Below are 21060 nucleotides of genomic sequence, written 5' to 3' on the forward strand. Positions count from 1 at the left end.
CGATTATTTCAGAGACAAAGAAGCGACCTCTGATGAGACAGGATAAAGGGAAGTAGGAGGCCAAGACAAGAAAAGTGATACCATCGGATGGCCAGAGCCCCCTTTGGAGGGCGTCCAGTTACCCCTCAGCACCACGCAGCTTGAGTCACCCACAAACAGAGCAAACTTTCAAAGCCAAATTGGTCACCTACCTCAAGGATGATGTTAGTGCAAATTTTATCATGCCCAGCCTCGACAAGAACCAGCGGCCTCAATACATCAGTGTCAGTGTCTTCCAGTCGGGTTAGCGTTTTATTTAGAGATTGAATGATGATGGACTGAACAGTGATAGGGACCTGCAAAGTAAAGTCCTGGATTACTAAAGACACACCACAACAGAGGTGAATGGGTTAAAATAACGAAAAACTTGAAACACACCTCCACAGACACACCGCCAAGAAGGGAAAAGTGTGCTATAGAACAATATGCATACTAGAATTCCACATTTGCAAAAACACAGATATTTATATGTAAACACATGAATACATTCACAAAGAAAATATCTGAGAAGGATATACTCAAAATGTTAAGTGATTGCCTCTGGAAACATATTCACACAAAAACGTGTACACAAATGTTCACAGCAGCATTCTTAATAGCCCCAAACTGAAAATAACCCAGTTGTCATTCATCAACTGATGAATGGATAAATAAAATGTGGTCTATCCATACAAAAGAATATCATAAATAAAAAGAATCATCTATAAAAAGGAAAGAAGCACTAACACATGCTACAACATAGACGAATCCTGAAAACACTGTGCCAAATGAAAGAAGCCAGACACAAAGGACCACGTACTACGTGATCCCGTCTATAGGAAATGTCCAGAATAGGCAAATCCATAGAGACAGAAAGTAGATTAGCGGTTGCCAGGGGCTGGGGGAGAAGGTTGGGGTAGAATGAAGGGTGACTGCTAATGAGCACAGGGTTTCTTTTTGGGGTGGTGAGAATGTTCTGGAATTAGATGTTGGTGATGATTGCATAACCTTGTGAATATACCAAAAACCACTGAATTGTACACTTTAAAATGGTAAGTTTTATAGTACGTGAATTATATCCCAAACACACACACACAAACTCCCATCACACCATCAAATGCACACATACACTCTCACCTCCAAACCACAGCTCCTACTGATAAACACACTCACTGTATACACGCACGTGCACATTCTTCACACAATCCCAGGGTCCATCCTCCTAAAGCCCCACAACCTCTCTGAATATATGCTTGACCCAGTTTACACACAACTTCTACACACACCCTTATACACGCACACAATGGGTGGTGGGATCATGGGTAAGAAAAACAGAGACAAACAAATTTTTAAAGCAAAATCAGGAAGCCCTGGTTAGACCAATGCTATATATATAAATATTTTTTTTTTTTGCAGTACGTGGGCCTCTCACTGTTGTGGCCTCTCCCGTTGTGGAGCACAGGCTCCAGACGCGCAGGCTCAGTGGCCATGGCGCACAGGCCTAGCCACTCCGCGGCATGTGGGATCTTCCCGGACCAGGGCACGAACCCGTGTCCCCTTCATCGGCAGGCGGACTCTCAACCACTGTGCCACCAGGGAAGCCCTAGACCAATGCTATTAAAGGACATTTTTCACTTATGGCCATTGCCAGCAGAGTGACAAAGCACCAAGCAATCCTTTAAATGGCTCAAACCTGTAGATATTTTGGCGTCTTTGTACCATGAGACAAGTCTGATGTTTGCTCTAAATGCCTGCTCTTAGAAACCACTGTTTAGGAAGGAACCTAATTTATATCTAGTTGTTCATATTGCTCTGAACTTTGCCCTCAACCATGTACTATGTTGTTTATAAATCAAAATTATTAAGTATTTAAGCTGTAATTTTATAGATAAACAAGGAGTTCTTATGTACTGCTCCCATGACCATGAAGACCGGCAACTATCCTTGTAAGTCAAACCTCTAATATAAGAACGTGACGTGGTTCAGAAGCAAAGACTAGATGTCATGTGATGGAGTCGCAGGAGAGCAACACCAGTCACCACAACGTCCTCTGCATAACAAGTCGCACCACTGGGTTTAAGAGTTATGCAGGGGGCTTCCGGTGGTGCAGTGGTTGAGAGTCCGCCTGCCGATGCAGGGGACACGGGTTTGTGCCCTGGTCCGGGAAGATTCCCACATGCCGTGGAGCAGCTGGGCCCGTGAGCCATGGCCGCTGAGCCTGCGTGTCCGGAGCCTGTGCTCCGCAACAGGAGAGGCCACAACAGTGAGAGGCCCGCATACCGCAAAAAAAAAAAAAAAAAAAGAGTTATGCAGGGAGTCCCATGCTACCGGTTAATTAGCTCTTAAGCAAGTCATCAAAAGATAACCCTGGATTCCTTTAACTGAACATGCCCTGATTCAGCAATGATACTGTGTTCTAAGAAAGTGCACACCGTTCCATATCCTCTGATGGAGCCATTCCCATGGTGTGTGGGTGTGGCTGGCAGAAACTGAAGGGTTCAGTTGGCTTTGTAAAGACTGATGGATGAGTGTAAGTGGCAAGAGCTGCACTAGTATATCACCATCCACTGGACCAGACACAAGAATGAAAATGGTATGGCTCTTCTGGTTTCCTGAAAGTCCTATTCAATCATATCCCATTCCCAAACTACCCACTGGCAAAGGAGTAAAGCATACTTAACAATGAAACTACAGGGCCATGACAATCCTTCATTGATGGTTCAACAGATATTGACAATAATTCCAAGCAATCACAATGGGCTTCCATTAATGGGGAGACTGGATCCGATTTTTATATTCCTCATCCTCTAACAGACCTTGGAAGCTGCATTTTAAAAGAATTTAAACACATCCCTGATATTAGTTGATACTCTTCGGAGCACAAGCTTTAGTGTCACACAGATCTGAGTCGGAAGTCACAGTTTGCCACTTCCTGTGTGGCCATAGGACGTAAAGAGAGAACGTGTGGGAAACTTCCAAACTCAGGGCTTGGCACACAGTAGAGCTAGTCCAATGTCATGGTTAAGAATAAGGTCTCTGGAGCCAGACAGCTTGGTTTCTTGTCCCAGCTCTGCCTCTTCCCCGCTGTGTAGCCTTGGGCAAACTAAGTCATCTCTTTGTGACTCACATGCCAGAGTACCAACAACAGGACCTACCTCCTAGAACCACTGGGTCAACTAAAGGACTGCAGACACACATACACTTGGAACAGTGCCCGGCACATAGTACGTGCCTTTGAGTAACGTCCTATTATCCCTCACAATAGGTCTTCCCTTCTTGATTGAATCAATCCTTAGTCATTCATTCAATTAACACATAACCCACTGAGTGCCCAGTACCTCCTAGGCACCATCTTAGTACCAACACTATATGGCGTACAGGGCAGTTGTCCCCACAGACAGTTCAAGCTTTGAATGCTATAATAAAAGCACTTTTTAGTGGCTGGAAGTATTTGAGAGCTAGTCTATTATATGACTTTCAAACTGGGTCCCTGGGAGCTGTAGGGTTCCTCACAGGGACCAAAAAAGGAGAAAGATGGGGAGGTCAGGCAGGTAAAGGGCTTCGGACCCCACCCCTGCTCCAACTAGGCGCTTTGTTTATTGGGTTTTTAAAAAAATTAATCAATTTATTTTTATTTATTTGTTTTTGGCTGCACTGGGTCTTCGTTGCTGTGCGTGGGCTTTCTCTAGTTGCGGCGATAGGGGGCTACTCTTCGTTGCAGTGCACGGGCTTCTCACTGCAGTGGCTTCTCTTGTTGTGGAGCACGGGCTCTAGGCACGTGGGCTTCCGCAGTTGCAGCACGCAGGCTCAGTAGTTGTGGCTCACGGGCTCTAGAGTGCAGGCTCAATAGTTGTGGTGCACAGGCTTAGTTGCTCCACGGCATGTGGGATCTCCCCGGACCAGGGCTCGAACCCGTGTCCCCTGCATTGGCAGGCGGATTCTTAACCACTGCACCATCAGGGAAGCCCCAACTAGGGGCTTTGGATTCAATCCATGTTACACACTAGGGAAGGCTCTCCCTTCTTTCACTTGAAGAAGCACTATAACTGAAGTAAGTTTGAAAGCACCTTCACAGATGAGGAAATCCAGGCCCACACACAGTATTGTGAAGTCCAAAGTCACACAACCATTCCTTTCCAAATGTCTACCTCAAACATGTTTGTGTCCAGAGACGTAATGAAATCAATCACAGTGGGTACTGCTGTCCGCAGCGCTTCCTGCGTGCTAGTTGCTGCACCAAGCACCGAGTCTTACATTATGTGCATTCTCTCCCTCGAGCCTTACATCAAGCCTCTGGAACAGAGACCTACCATCCACTTGCAACTGGGGAGACTGAGGCATATGTCACACAAGAAAACAACAGCAAAGCTGACTTTTGAACCAAGGGCAACCAATTCCACAGGCTCTGGAAGACTACGACAAGGCCACTGCCTTGGCCTCCTTGGGGACTGTATTCACAGGCAGGCACAGGGTGCAGCCCCAAGAGTAAGAGGTAGATCCACCATACTTCTCTCTGACATATCTGCAAAGAGACCGTGGCCTCCTGACCACAGCTCTATAGGGCCCCTGAGCTGGGGCCATAAGGCTTGGAATAGAACCCACCTGCAACTCAACACTGGAAGCTACACTGAGAGTGCTCACCTCCTACACAGGTGTGTACATTCACTGGGCAAAAGGTTTCTATCTTCTACACTGGACAGGCAGAATCCTGGGAGCTAGCCAGCTCTCCTGACAAGAGGCCAAGAAGATATCAAGGGATGCCCTGAAAGCACAGAAGCCAATCACACCCATTGTCAGTCAAGACTGCTACGTCATTTAAACATGAACAAGTGTGGACTACAAAAACTAAGGAATTTGAAAATCTGATCCTTTTGTGATAGCAAAAGGATGGTCTACTAAGGAGTTTCCCTATTTCATTTCTGCTTGCTTTTTGGCAGATGTTTTTGTTATTGGCAGTAAGGTACCCTTCTGACCATAAGTGTATTCATTTCAAACGCTCCGAAGTAAGACAATAATTCCATTAAGTACTCTTACCTTTGTTCCTGAACCAGGCACCTAGATAAAAAGAACAACAAATTTTGTTAAGTACAACAAAAAGAAGCATTTTTATTGCTTTTTCAGACCGTGGGTTAAAGGGCACATTCATCTTATTAAAGACTTCTCAAAGAGGAAAACAGAATTTCCTTAATCAAGACTTGCCACCTATATATTTTTGTATCTGTGTCATAATAACTTTACATTTCCCTTCTATATTCATTTCCTTCAGATTGGGAGCTCAGGAGACCAGCCCAACAGAGCTAGTCTCAGGAAGCCTCCACGCTTCAGTGTAATTGTGCAGTATTTTCCATATGGTCATCAGTGACATAACACTGTAGGGAAGACATGGCTCCCATCCTCCTGGTCACTTGCGCCGCACCTGTCCTCATCGGAAGGACACCACTGCCTGCCCAGGCAATGTCCAGTCTCCTAAGTGGTCTTCCTGCCTGTAGCCCGAGCCCCCTCGGGGCCAGGCTCCTTTCCTCCCCAGCACAGCTGGAACTCTTTTCCTAAAGGGCTCCACCTCCCTTCATTCCTGTCCCCACGCCGCCAATCCCACTTCTCTAACCCCAAGATGCCCTATTAGGCTAATGGGAGCTTTGGGGAGGGGGATGAGTGGACGTGGGGCGGGGGGGCTAAGCTGAAAAAGAACTGTGCCTGCACGCCTGAGGGACTGCTTCCAGGACAACTGTGAGAAGTCACACGAATTGGAAGAATTCACAGGCATAGATGGCTGACTTGGAGGAGAGAGGGAGAGGGAAAGGGCAGGGAGAGGAAAGATTCAACTTGATTCTGAAAACTGAAGCCCAGATGAATACAGGTGCCATGGACGCCCCCGTCACCACACTCCGGAAATCAGAAGGGGAAGGGGGCTTTCACAATAATCATACGGTTTTAAATCACTGCAAAATGCCTTCTCCCCTTGCAACCCTTCACATCACCCACCAAGCAGGCCAGTGGCCTCTCATCTATTCAGTTCAGGCTTCAGTCACCGTAACCAGGAGGAAGGGGCCTCTTCACACAGGGGCCTCTTCTTCTCCAGCAAACATATTTCCTGTCCTTTCCTGGGCGCTTATTTCATCTGCCAACCAGAAAGATAACTTTGTGGTGCTAACATGATCATTTCCGTGACAGACATTAAGATGTTTTTATAATTCTAAAGGTTTTGGTTATTAATAAAGGTCTTTTTAATTCAGGAGACAGACTATTGGTTACCATCAAAATGAATGAAATCAAAAAAAAAAGGAAGCAAAATATGAGCTAACTATATAAAAATAAAAATTATTTTAAGTGATTATTTCAATATCTTTGGTATCAGTATACCAAAGAACTGGAGAAGAAAAATTCTGAGTGTCAATCATGTATTGAAATGATGCTCTACTTATATTTTAAAAGGGTACAAAGAACAGAAAATAAACCCAATGAATCAAGTTTCACTTCAAAATAATTCTTACCCTCAAAATTTTAGGGCTGCTGTAATAAGCCAGGCTCAGGGTTTCAATTTCTGTACACTGTTCCAAATTTATCCTTCTGGTGCACTTAACAGCTTGGTTAACCAGAAATGCTGGAAATCGTAGCATTCCCAAGGGAAAGGGAAAAAAATTTTTAAAACAAGAAAAATTTTAACTGTCCAACAGTAACTAAAAAATTGTAATGTAAGTAAAACTGCAAAGTTATGACACAGACATAATATGCTTAATATAGGGTTTAAAAAAATATTTTTCAAATGCATAATACATTCACATGATTCAAAATTCAAAAGGCACAAAAGATATTGAGAGAAGTCTCCCCCCAACCCTTGTCCCCCAGCAACCACCAGTTCCCTTCCCCAGAGACAGTCAGCATGAAGTTTCTTGTGTATCTTTCTGGAAATATCCTATGCAAATAAACGCATGTGTATACATATGTACGTATGTGTATATATGTATATGTATGTGTGTGTGTGTATAAATTTTTTTTTTTTTTTAGTATTTCTTTCCCCTTTTGGAAACAAACTCACAATATATATTCTGCCCTTTGTTTTTTTCACTGAACAATGTATCTTGGAGTTCAGTCTATCTCAGTACATGAAGAGCTTCCTCCTACTCTTTTTAGGGAGAATTAGTATTCTATTATAGACATGCCATAATTTATTCAACCAGTTCCCCACTAATGGAAGCTGTCTCCAGCTTTGCTATAATAATGCTGCAATCTATTGTTTTGCATGTAGGCCAGAGTTTCTGTAGGACCGACTCCTAGAAGTAGAAAAGCTAGGTCAAAGGGCATATTCATTTGCAATATTGATACATAATACCAAAGTGCTCTTCACAGAGGCCTTACCAATTTTTAGTCCCACCAGTAATATAGACAAGTGCCTACTTATCCACAGACTTAAATTTCTTTACGCTTTGCCAATCCATTAGGTGGAAACAGTATCTCAGTTTCGTTGTTTTTTTTTTTCTCATTAATTTTTTTGGCTGCATTGGGTCTTCGTTGCTGCCTGCAGGCTTTCTCTAGTTGCGGCGAGCAGGGGCTACTCTTCGTGAGGTGCACAGGTTTCTCATTGTGGTGGCTTCTCTTGTTGCAGAGCACAGGTTCTAGGCACGTGGGCCTCAGTAGTTGTGGCACACGGGCTCAGCAGTTGTGGTGCATGGGCTTAGTTGCTCCACAGCATGTGGGATCTTCCCGGACCAGGGCTCACACCCATGTTCCCTGCATTGGCAGGCAGATTCTTAAATACTGCGCCACCTGGAAAGTCCCTCAGTTTCGTTTTAATTTACACTGTTCCTTTGTGTGAGCAAAGTTAAGCATCTATTCAATAGAACACATTTTCCTTCGTGTAGCAAGTGTTGCTTCATTAGGCCACATACTATCATCCACAGCTTAGCAGGTTTCTGCATAGTGAGGCTGGCTAAGGACTGGAGAGCCAGGCCTATTGCCTTCCACTGCCAAGAGGGTTACTCCATGGAGTCTATGATGCCCCTGAAGGAGAAGCAGGACCCATGGGAGGCAGCTGCATGGGTTGTATCCCTGCTCCACCACCGCCTGAGTAAGAAACTGAACGTTTCTCAGTTTCCTCATCTAAAGAATGAAAACAACCCTCCCTTAGAGGATCATTGTAAGGATCACATGGAAAAACACATGCAAGCACTTAACACAATACCCAGCATACAGTTAATCAGTGTTAACTACTGACAAACTTTAGGTCCAGTGAGGAAAGAACTTTCCAACAGGGACTTCCTTGGTGGTCCTGTGGTTAAGACTTCACGCTCCCAATGCAGGGGGGCCCGGGTTCGATCCCTGGTCAGGGAACTAGATCCCATGTGCTGCAACTAAAAGATCCTGCATGCTGCAACTAAGACCTGCTGCAGCCAAATAAATAAATATTTTTTTAAAAAAAGAACTTTCCAATAACTGGAAGAGTTAAACAACTTAATGGGCTGGTTACAGGTAGTGAGTTCCCCATCATTGCAAGTGCTCAAACAGTGACTGCAGGTTGTAGAAAAGATTCCGGCACTGGGTGGGAAACTGAACTATTCAACCTTTGAGGCCTCTTTCAACTCTAAGACTCTCTGTTTCTAGTTACGAAGTCTGTTTAATTATGACTACTATACATATAAACTAAGAACAAATTCTGTTTGCAGAGAGGAAGAAAAGTGCCCACTCTCTTACCTGCAGGGTTATTATCGGTGCACAGAGATGATGTAAGGGGAGAAGGAAATCTCAGAAATGAATGTGAAGTCTGCAGATGAACCCCATACTGCAAACAGAACAACAAACAGCTGTCATGGTGCAACTAAGGTGTTCCTTCAACACTTACTGCACACCTACTATGTGACAGGCAGCACTGCAGGCATCGGGAACACAGGGGTGATTAAAAAACAGATGTGGTCCTTGTCCGCAGGGAGCTTACCTCTAGCTAGCTGTCCCACCCTTTTCCTTTTAAGGATGTGTGTTTCTGTGTACGCATGTTACTGCATTTGCAGGCTTTTTTATTCTAGGCAATTTTATTTCTATTCCACTGGAAGGGTATGTAGGAAGCTGACACAGGTGCCAGCAAGGGGGAAACAAGCCCTGTCCTTCACCAGAGCTGGGAGTATAAATTCCTGCAATCTTTCTGGAGAGCAATCTGGTATCGGTATTTTAAATTCCCATTCATTTTGACCAAGTTAACCCGTTTATAGGAACATATCCTAAGGTTTAATCAGACAAAAATATATGTAATTAGGGACTTCCCTGGTGGCGCAGTGGTTAAGAATCCACCTGCCAATGCAGGGGACACAGGTTTGATCCATGGTCCAGGAAGATCCCACATGCCACGGAGCAACTAAGCCCGTGTGCTACAACTGCTGAACCTGCACTCTAGAGCCCAAGAGCCACAACTACTGAGCCCATGTGCCCCATCTACTGAAGCCCACACGCTCCAGTGCCGTGAGCCCCAACTACTGAGCTTGCGTGCCACAACTACTAAAGCCCACGTGCCTAGAGCCCATGCTCTGCAACAAGAAAAGCTACCACAATGAGAAGCCTGCGCGCCGCGATGAAGAGTAGCCCCCGCTCGCCGCAACTAGAGAAAGCCTGTGCACAGCAACGGACCCAACACAGCCAAAAAAAAAAAAAAAAAATATATATATATATATATATATATATGTACCTATAGGAATGTTTATTGTGGATTATTTACAATAGCAAAAACTAGAAACGAATGTCTGTTAAATAGTGGAATGACTCAATAATAAATAACGACACATCCATGGAAGGAATACTTTGTACCAGTAAAATATAGCTCCAACACTAGCTCCTTCCTATACCTATGTTTTCCTCATCACTTAAATGGAGACAATGACATATCCTTCCCAGGGTTGTGTGCAATTATGTCTGAAAAGCTCTGCACAGTGCCTGGCACATGGGAAATTCTCAAGAAGTGGTAACTTTTATAGTGACACAGGAAGACGCATAAAATTTGCATCTTTGCAAATTTTTTTTTTTTTTTTGCAAAGAAAAAAGCACTTTGCTGCATCTTTTGAGGTGGAAAAGAAAAAATTCTGCAAAGACAAATGCAAGCTTACCACAGAATAAATGCCTCAAAACCCTATGTTAGAATTCAACTACTCAAGTTTAATTTTCATGATCTTTGATCTATAGGCACGCACGTTAAGTTTTTTAGTTTATAATATGAATTCTATCTCTCAGGAAAGCCCGTTTACTGGGAACAAACTGAAAAGCTAACTTACAAAGACAAGATATTTGTGACGGGATGAGTGGACTTAAGTTCCTGGCTCACCTCATATTTTGCAGTATTTGGAGCATCTGGTTTGGTTGTCAAGGAAACATCTGATTCTGCATTCGTTGAAAAACCATCTGATGTTTTCATCAATTTATCAAAATTGCTTTCATCAGGCACTTCCGGATTAATAAAGGATAATGCAGGTTTATCTGTTTTTAGAAAAAACATTTTAGATCAGTATAAAACATAACATGTATAGTATATATAACATATGTAGTATTTTGGAAACAACTTTCAGTAGCATTAAGGTTGATGTGAAGACACTAAAGTGTCTCTTTTTATATTCATTTTCCCCAAGATTTCTTGACTCTTATTAAATAAATAGGGTCTTTCTCTATTGTGGAAGCAATGGTTTCTAAAGCCTACAGGTAAAGAGCACAACAGAAGCCAATAATAATCAATCTCTTTCTCTGGCCCACGGACTGAGGCATCTGCTGCATAAACCTCTAAGGGGCAACTCTCTCCAGATGGCTATGGGAATGAAAGACCCTGTTTCTACCCTCACACAGCCACCTCCAAAGCCCAGGAGGATAATGTGCCCTGTACATGAGAGGTGGGAGGAGGAGGGAACAGGCTGGTCTGTTCACTGGGCCTGTTATGTCAGAGAACATGACAATGACTGACCAGTCATTACCTCAGATTACAAATCACAGAGCAATCGCCTAAATGTTCAAGTGCAAAGGAACAAAATATAAAGACACTCTGAAAAGACGATAAACTTAGATAAAACCATAAATGTGTCTCTGATCTTTGATATCTTGATAACATTTTACACTCACATGTACTTTGGAACTAGACACCTAACTGAGCTAAATGCTCAGATAAAAATAAAGATCCTGGGGCTTCCCTGGTGGCGCAGTGGTTGAGAGCCCGCCTGCTGATGCAGGGGACGCGGGTTCGTGCCCCGGTCCGGGAAGATCCCACATGCCACGGAGCGGCTAGGCCTGTGAGCCATGGCCGCTGAGCCTGCGCGTCCAGAGCCTGTGCTCCGCAACGGGAGAGGCCACAACAGTGAGAGGCCCGCGTACCGCAAAAAAAAAAATAAAGAAATAAAAAAATAAAGATCCTGTTTTCATGCAAATATTCTTAGTAAAAATAAAAGAGAAAAAGGGAACCTGAAACCAAAGCTGAACCTGATTCTCAACTATTAAATCAGGAGGAAATAAAGTAAAACACACACACACATACATACACATACACATACATACACACACACACACACACACACACACCCCTAAATAAATCTAGATTCCTATGCATGTCTACATATTATAAACACCTTTGAAATAAAGTATGAGATTTCAAAAGATAACTACACAAGCACAATTAAAGAAAACGTGCATGGCCACAGGTTTATAAAGTTACTTGCAGTTGTCTGTGGAATGGCCTCAAGATAAACTCTAGCCAAACCACAGAATAACTGCTTTAAATCTAACAATGGGACATTTTTCCATAAAAGAATTTTTAAAAGAAAAAAATTTTCAGAGTTTCACAAAGTATATCACCATCAAATACTTACAGTTTGTAATGTGAATGCAGAAAATAGATGGATTGATTTGGTCAACAAGTTTAAATACTCTCTGAGGTGGGTCTGCTGTAAAATTCAATGAATAGATGGCTGCTTTTTGACTACAAAACTGACTATCACCCCTGAAAATTAAAAAAATAATAAGACAAAGTTTTAAGGCAAATGCACACAATCTTAGCAAGATTATTTTAAAACTGTCAGATGCTTGCACTATACTATGTTAACAACTACATGGAGGATATTTATGAAAGTGCGATGTTAGAATTGAATCCACTTTTATTTAGTTTATTCAGTGTTAAATTGTTTGGCATTTTAAACTTCTTCCTCTAACAGTGAAAATATGAAGACAACTAGAATCACCTTTAAGAAAATCTTGTCAAGTATGGAATATAGATCAGAGTATAACTTTGATGTAAATGAACCTTGCAAACTCTGACAGAATCAATTACATAAAATTTTGCAGAACTTCAGATTGTTTATAAGTACTCAGAATGGATCCAAAATTCCTAATCTTTAGAATAAAGCTGTCTTCACAAAGGATTGTGAGAATGAGAAAATGTAATGTCATCTGGAAGTTTTGGGGCTTAGAAGTTACAGTATAGATAAGTCTTCAACCAATCCCAGACTTAACAAACCCTAATCTATTTGATACTGATACAGATATGGCATAGAGATATAACAAAAATGAGATATTACATACTGCTTTAAGGCTTTTTTTCACTTAATATATAGTGCCCAATATTTCCCATATCAAATATGTTTTTGTACTATTATACTAAATAGCTTCATTTATACCAATTTATTAAGATACTCCCAATTTTTTTAACCAATCCTCTACTGTTGATCTAGGCTGTTTCTAATTTTCCCCGATTATATATAATGCTATAATGACATCCTTGTACATACATTTTTATTAATATCGCCATTTATTTCCTTAGGCCATATCTCCTGAAGTGGAATTGCTGGGTCAAAAGGTAGGTACGCGTAATTTAAGGCTTCTGGGACATCCTGCCAGATCGCCTTCCAGAAAGGCAAGATGCATCCTTACCAACACTGTAATAATAAGAGCGCGTATTTCCTGTACTCTTGCCAAGATTGGATATTATCATTCAGTTTTTACCCTTTGCCAATTTCATGGGCAAAAGCCTGTTATCTCATTGTTTAAATTTGAATTTTCTCTTTTACTAGTGAGGTTAAATATTTTTCCATATAGTTTCTGCTTACTGGTATTTATTCTTCAGTAAGTTGACCATTTTTTATTAGAACGTTTGTCTTCTCATTGACTTATAACCCATATATATATATATATATATATTTTTTTTTTTTTTTTTGGCTGCGTTGGGTCTTTGTTGCTGCATGTGGGCTTTCTCTACTTGTGGCGAGCAGGGGCTACCCTTCGCTGCGGTGCACGGGCTTCTCATTGCAGTGGCTTCTCTTGTTGCCGAGCATGGGCTCTAAGTGCGTGGGCTTCAGTAGTTGCAGCACGCGGGCTCAGTAGTTGTGGCTCGCGGGCTCTAGAGTGCAGGCTCAGTAGTTGTGGCGCAAGGGCTTAGCTGTTCCGTGGCATGTGGGATCTTCCTGGACCAGGGATTGAACCTGTGTCCCCTGCATTGGCAGGCCGATTCTTATCCACTGTGCCACCAGGGAAGTACCTGATTTTTTTTAAAAATAATGAAGTTGTCAATCTTTTATTTTATAGTTTGCCTTTGGGTTTATGCTTAAAAGACATTCCCTAACCCAAGATCAATAAATGTTCACCTATATTTTTCATTTGCTCATTAATTTTTTTTAACGTTTCTATCTCTTGGTAATTTACTTCGATGTAATGCTATGAAGCAGGAACCTAATGTTTTTTGTTTTTAAATAATCATCCTACATCATTTACTGAATGATCCAAACTTTACTCCACAGAGATGAAATACCATATTTATATTAAATACATAAGTAGAAAAAAACATAATACTTTTTTAAAAAATGAGCTGGTGTAAAATCAGTACACACAACTGATTTTTGGCCTTTCTATTCTCTTCCAATGACCTACTAATCTGTCTTGAATTAATACACATTATTTTCATTATTATAGTGTTACAACTGTTTTAAACCTAGAAGTTTGCTCTTCTTATTCAATAACGTCTTGGCTGTTCTGTTTATTCTTCCAGATGAATTTTAGAATCATTTTGACACATTATCCCTCTCCCAACTGACTAGAATTACATTATAATAAATTGAAATGTATAAGTAATGATTCTTCCCATCCCACTACACAGACCGTATCTCTCCAGTTATTCAAATGTTTTATGTCTCACTATATTTTGAAGTTTTTCTTCACAAAAATTCTGAATAGTTAAGTTTAATTCTAACTATGTTAAATTTCTACTGGTGTTATGAATAGAATCCATTTCCATTATATTTTTTGAATGTTTATTGATGGGGTATTGATTTATTTTGTAACTGGCCTCTTTTCCAAATGCTCTGTATAGTTCTAATGGTATATCAGTTGTTATTGTAGGCATAAAGAATATTTTTGAAAAACCGTGAGTAGTATTAATAAGAAAAGATCCAGCACTGAAAAATCTACGAGTCCTACTGGGCCTTAAAGGATGAGTAGGAATCAGACAGAAAGGGAATGCGACACTAATCCAAGTACAAGAATGACATTGGCCAAGGATGGGTAATGTACTGATGGTATTTGGAAAACAGAGTACCAAAAGTGGGCTGGATGGTGGATACCAGATGGGGTTAGTAGGAAATAAGATCTGAAAGAGGCTGGGATGGATATGAATCCAGGTTATGGATTCTGTAGGTAATGAGAATTTTTGAAGGTTCTTTAGCAAGTGAGTGATAAGTTGAGGCGTGAGCTTATGAAGAGGAAGAAAGTAGGAATGGATAAATATGAGGGCAATCGTAAAAGACAACTCAGCAGAATGGGACTCTTCACCCCTCCCCTTCGAGTCAGGCAGCTCTCCAATCCTGTGCAGTGAATCAGTATCACATCCGTACATTTCTCTTTAGTCCCACTGTCACAACCTTCAGGGGTAAAAGAGAGGGCACCTATTAATCCTCATCTGCAATAGCTTCCTACTTGGTTCCCTGTTACCAGGCCTGGGCCCTGTGATCTACTGTCCATGCTGCTGCTAAATTTATTAAGTTGGGAATCTAATCACCTCACTTCCCGGCCCCCTGAAGAATTCAGGAAAAATCCAAACCCCTCAGCATACACACAAGGCCCCTCAGAATTTGACCCCTGCCATTCCCCACACTCCTCTGGCTCCACCCTTCCCTAGCCATGCTGAGTTACCTCCAGTTAAGGCAACAGGCTGTATTCCTTCACCCCTATGCAGCTCCCTCGGCCTGGAATGCCCTTCCTGATTCCGCGCTGGCCAACTTCTACTTGTTCTTCAGAACCCAGCTCAGTTATTTTCTAGAAAGACCTCCCTACTCCCACTCTCTGGGTTAGATGCCACTCCTCTGAGTTCTCCTAGTGTCTGGGGCAGAAACTGTCATCCACTCATCTGTCTCCCTTATTCATGAGCTCTTTGAAGGCAAGACCATGTCCAACTCATCTTTAAATCCCTGGTACTGGCACACAGGAGGGCTCAGGAAAGGCATGGTGAGATGTGAAAGACGGCTTTAGATGTGAGAAGGCAAGGAAAAGACAGGAGTCAGGGTAGCCTCCAGGTTTCTGGCCTGGATTTCTGCCTGGGTAGAGAAAGTCAAAAGGGGATACCTGAGGGTCAGTTAGGGGTGGAGGGGAGAAATTCACTCATCCATTTAACTCATTTTTAATGAGGGCCAACTATGTGGCAGGAGCTGTGCTAGGCACTACTGGTAAATGGTATATAAAAGATAATTCTTACTCTCAAGAAGCTTACATCTAATGAGGAAAACAGACATTAATCCAATAATCTTAACAATAAATTTACAAGTTATTGGACGATAGGACTAGCTGATGACAGTTCAGCAAATGTAAATAAACTTTTTATGAGTTGGAATCTACATAACAAGAACACACAACTAATTAGGACTATTAGTTTTGATTTCAGTATTTCTACAATCCATATTCAGGAGAAAGTCACAAGCAAAACTAACAAAAAATTCTGAGGTCCTCTCCTGAGGGCACTACGAATTCAGCTCTAACTTCTAAACCATGAGGTCCACAAACCACACCTAATTTTGTAAATAAGTTTTACTGAAACATAGTCATGCCCATTCATTTACATATTGTCGATACTGCTTTTGCTCAACAATGGCAGAGTTGAGAAGTTGCAACAGAGACCATTATGGCCTGCAAAGCTTAAAGTATTTATTATGTGGCCTTTTACAGAAAAAAGCTGGCTGACCCCCATTCTAAATAGTCTATATCTAAAATTACAATACTGGCTAATTTTTTTTAAACAATTACATTCTAAATAATCTCAAATTGGAGCAGATACCTCACTCTCAGGCTCCTGGTACTTACTAAGACAGGAAAACAGAATGATTTTCAACAAAGACTGAACCACAATGTAGTCCAGCTAGCCACAAAAATAATCTGACTAGGGCTTCCCTGGTGGCGCAGTGGTTGAGAGTCCGCCTGCCGATGCAGGGGATACGGGTTCGTGCCCCGGTCCGGGAAGATCCCACATGCTGCGGAGTGGCTAGGCCTGTGCGCCATGGCCACTGAGCCTGCGCGTCCGGAGCCTGTGCTCCGCAACGGGAGAGGCCACAACAGTGAGAGGCCCACATACCACAAAAAAATAAAAATAAAAGTAAATAATCTGACTACAACACCCCATGCTCCAAGCATTTTTACAATATCAGAAGTAGATTCAGGGCTTCCCTGGTGGCGCAGTGGTTGAGAGTCTGCCTGCCAATGCAGGGGACAGGGGTTCGAGCCCTGGCCGGGGGGGGATCCCACATGCCACAGAGCAACTAAGCTCGTGCTCCACAACTACTGAGCCTGAGCTCTAGAGCCCGCAAGCCACAACTACTGAGTCCACATGCCACAGCTGCTGAGGCCCGTGCGCCTGGAGCCTGTGCTCCGCAACAAGAGAAGCCACGACAATGAGAGGCCCGTGCACTGCAGCGAGGGGTGGCCCCCGCTCACCGCAACTAGAGAAAGCCCGCACCACAGCAACAAAGACCCAACATGGCCAAAAATAAATAAATAAATTAATTAAAAAAAAAAAAAGAAGTAGATTCAATTTCCCATTGGGCAATAAATTTCCCATTGGGCAATTTCCCATTGGGCAATAAAATTTCCCATGGGAAAAACACATCACACTTCCAAAAAGCATTCAACCTATCAAGTTTCAATCGCTAAAACTTGATACAAGACTAAATGTAAATTAGCTATCTCTGAATAATAAATTGGTCCCATCCTGAATAAATTAACCTCTCCTAAATGCTGCTATTTTATCTGAATTATGAGAAGCAGAAAAATCAGAAGAGATTATTTCTTTACCTTATAATCGACTGGTAATGTCATTTTCCATTATTCTCCTAGACAATGTGAACTGTGAGAATTCCTGGTAGATTCGTCCATCAGAAAAGTATAAACAAAGCTTTCCTATCTATTTAATTTTTTGTTACAAGTCTACAACAAAAGCTGTAAAATTATGTTATGTCTACAACAAAAGCTGTAAAATTAAACTGTACTTTTCACCCTAGGCTATACATGAGACTAATTCACAGATACAAAAATGTGACACCTTATCTGTTTACAAATCACAGTGAAACGTAATTCAATATCTGAACACAGAGATTTCATTATACCCTTTGTAAAAAGTACACTCTCTCTTCTCTTTTGCCTGAGCTATCATCTGGCTGGATGCAAATAAGGGATAGACACTCTTGTACATATTGGTTTGGACAGCATGACTTCTGAATGATGCAAAATTCAGAAAATCAGGTTTGCGTTTTTCAGCCTGGGGGATTTTTCACTTTCTGTCCCAAAATTTTATAATCTTGGTCCAATTTTATCAAACCTGCATGTGTCACAAACTTACATGACAACTGGGATTGAGCAGGCAGAAAAGACACTGAAATCCACGGAGCTGCAATCAGGATCACAACAGCAGTTGACATCACACAGTGCTGGAGACAAGTCACAGACACACAGAGCAGCAACTACAGAAACAAGAGAGGTGGGGTGCAGAGCGTCACAATCAGCAGGTAGTGACTGCCCCCCTGCCACTGCAAGGTACCAAAAATCCATCTCATACAGAAGGTCCATTTTACTTTTCCTATTGCACTTTGGGGGAAATTTGTGAAGTGAAAATAAGTCAGTTTGAGCACTCCATCCAAGGTTTCCCCCAAGTGGCTAATCATCTGACTCACCTGGAAAGTTCTGTTTGTATTCTACCTAGAAAGACTCCGATTTGGTAAGCTAACTATGAAACCAGACACCTGTTTTTCAAAAACTTTCCAGGTGATGCTGATAATTAAAACAGGTTTAAGAACCAGCACAGTAAATCGATTGCCTGACCAAAAGAACCACCAGTTTAACACTGCAGACTCCTGAGCCCCTCCTCCAGAGATTCCAATTCAGAGGAAGGGCCCACTTAAGGCTGCCAAGAATCAGGGTTCTCTATCTTGTTCCTCTCCTCAGACGTCAACTGCAGCTTTGAAGCTGAGCCCACATTCACAGGCTATTGGCCAAGAATCAAACTGGCTCAAGTTCTTTGTACTTGGGATCCTAGAAATATCTTTTGTAATTCAGACAATAAAAGCATGGGAAGAGGTAGGAAGCCCCACTTAGCAAATTTTAATTTTTACTAATGATGACTACCTGGATTTTTAATTCCCTATTTTAGTCTGTCAAACAGGGGGGCAAAAAACTTTTAAAGAGATAGCAGAGCATGAGAATGATAAATACTGAACTCATGGTAGTTTAATTACTGCTGGAAGGGAGGGAATAAGATCAGTGCTTCAATCTTACCTGTAATGTTTTTTCTTTTTTTGAAAAAGGATTTCATGCACAAACAAATTTAAAAAAGGGATCTCAAGCAAATGTTGATAGACAATACATACAACATTCTTATTTGCATTTATGAATTATTTTACAATGTTTCCCTCTAGCCAAGGACTCCTCTGTGTGCTTAGAAGTGTTGAGGCACCCTGCCTTATGTGTTCAAAATTAATGTTGATTTGTTTTACAAAACTTAAAGCCTTTGTAGGTAGGTAGCTATAAGACTACTAGGGACAAAGCAATAGTGTTTAATAACTTTACTTAGGAAAAAAAAAGGTCTCTATCCATGTGAGTATACTTAATCAGCCAACAAGTATCTGTTGAGCACTCCCAGGGTCTAAGTAGCACTCAGCTGCTCTTCCAAGCCTCTTCACGTCTACAGGGTACTAATGAACAGAGCTCACATTCAAGATGAAAGTTATCATCCTTCTCTTCCACCTGTAACCCATTCTGCAAACGGCTGCCCAGTTCTCCACTCCCAGTCAGTCTCCTGCTACAACACGTACCCAGGGTGTGACCTAAAATCAGGCAAGTAATTCACTAACATGAAAAATGGGAATAACCCAACATCCTAAGGTTGTTATAAGGATTAAATGAGATACATCACAGATGAAATGCTTAGCACAGGGGCTGCTACACAGTAAGCAGTTAATAAATGCCAGCTGTCATTTATTATCATTACTTGCACAGGTCTAAACAGAGGCCCTTTAAAAAGACAAAGGAAAATGTAAATTCATCCTCCCATTTTGGAAAAACAGCCCTGAACACCTATTAATGATGGTTCATGAACAGCTTCCTTTTGGGGAGAAAGTGCATTAACAGATGAAATATTTACATGGATAAAAGACAACTCAGTCCAAAAATATCTTAGAGAATTTCAGATATTGAATACTCTGCTGTATTCTGTCCCAATTTATCACTTAACTTCCCTAATTCATCAAATAAATAGTTTTGATATAAAACAAAGCTTTTTTTATATTGAAATAGCAAATATATTTCTCTGTACTTTTTCTCAGGACTACTCATAATTTATAAAGGAGAAATAATGGTTCAGTAACTGAAGCCCTAGAGTTCAGAATGTCAGCCAATGATGACTTTTCTATCTACTAATACTGAACCTTACTCAATTTAAGAAAAGATCTTTTTCTCTTAAGAAGGGATAAAAAATACTGCATACCTATTGGAGTTACAGTCAGAGGGCTTAAAAGGGATTTTTTTGAGATCACAAACCCCTTTGACAAACTACTCACTGCTACGAACTCTCACCCCAGAAAAATGCATATTCACAAAAGTTTGCACTCTATCTTGGAGTCACAGCTATCCCCTGAAGTCATCCATGTCGAATCAGATTACCAAATAGTCACCAAATGTGTGACTCAAGGATTAGATCACTTTCTGAGAAATATGTCAATTATCCCTAAAGATGAATCTTGAGAAGTGGATATAACCCCTCACCCCATAACTTCCCACCTCCAACTCAACACAGGAGGAATCCTGGGTTCTTATAATTCAAGTCAACAGACAGGGGCCTTGACCTAGTCACTTTCAGTAAACTAGACTTTTTGCGTCTCTTTTTGATAAGTGAAAAGTTCAACGTATCCTATGCACTTAATTCCCACAACTGTCTACAAACTTTCGATTTAATTTCGTGTTCAGCTGCAAAGCTGCAAGCAAGTATTCATTCATTATCACCTTTAGCGTTAATGTTGTCCAAGACCACTGCAAGTACTTTCAAAGCTTTTTATATTGTCCCACTTGGGCTCGCTGAGCCTCGGTTTTCTCATCTGTCTGACAGTGAACAATAACATCTACCTCTAACGATTGAGAGAATTAATGCCTATGAAACACTTAGCAATGCCTGCACACAACAAGTGGTCAATAAACGTTAACTATCATTATTATTACATCCTCACCCGGGCTACCACCCCCCGCAGTCTGGATCACTGTAGATCCCCAGGAATTGGCACTTGGTACCCACCGTCCGTGACCGGAGTGGGCCTGGGGTCGGAGGAGGGCCTGGGAGCCCTGGGGGTTTCATGGGGCCTAGGAGATACAGCAGGTCGGAAAGTCGTCGGGGCTGGCTTCGTGGAGTTCAGGGCCTCCGTCGTCACCACCGGGGTGTCCCCGACCTGGGCGCTCACGGAGGCCCTGCAGTCCACGAGCAAGAGCAAGAGCAAGAGCAGCGGGAGATCCCGCAGCCCCATCACCAAGCGGAAACCCGCGCAGCTAGCAGCCAAGGACCGCGCGCTACCTGGCAACCGC

At 42.0% G+C, this 21060-nt stretch overlaps 1 protein-coding gene across 9 annotated transcripts in view; it reads right to left on the reverse strand.

Annotated features, from left to right (window-relative positions):
* The window catches only part of TCTN1 (tectonic family member 1), a 29942-nt gene extending 8882 nt beyond the window's left edge, over positions 1–21060 (reverse strand). For 3 of the 9 annotated variants that reach the window (XR_003793219.1, XM_029221082.1, XM_029221073.1), the window contains exons 1-8: positions 20777–21060; positions 17837–17957; positions 11841–11971; positions 10319–10470; positions 8707–8794; positions 6510–6619; positions 5053–5073; positions 192–335 (exon numbers count right to left, since the gene is read on the reverse strand). Coding sequence is in view for 8 of the 9 variants with exons in the window: in XM_029221082.1 (XP_029076915.1) it covers positions 192–335; positions 5053–5073; positions 6510–6619; positions 8707–8794; positions 10319–10470; positions 11841–11971; positions 17837–17957; positions 20777–21002 (993 nt within the window). In the remaining variant the exon portion in view is untranslated. Of the gene's footprint in view, positions 1–191; positions 371–3688; positions 3727–4142; positions 4151–5052; positions 5074–6509; positions 6620–8698; positions 8795–10318; positions 10471–11840; positions 11972–13073; positions 13175–17836; positions 17958–19202; positions 19349–20776 lie in introns of those variants that run through there. The other 6 variants (XM_029221139.1, XM_029221095.1, XM_029221105.1 and 3 more) reach the window with 6 other exon arrangements.

This window comes from Monodon monoceros, unplaced genomic scaffold (assembly GCF_005190385.1).
Source record: "Monodon monoceros isolate NGI ecotype Baffin Bay Population unplaced genomic scaffold, NGI_Narwhal_1 Super_Scaffold_1, whole genome shotgun sequence".
Lineage (NCBI taxonomy): Eukaryota > Metazoa > Chordata > Mammalia > Artiodactyla > Monodontidae > Monodon > Monodon monoceros.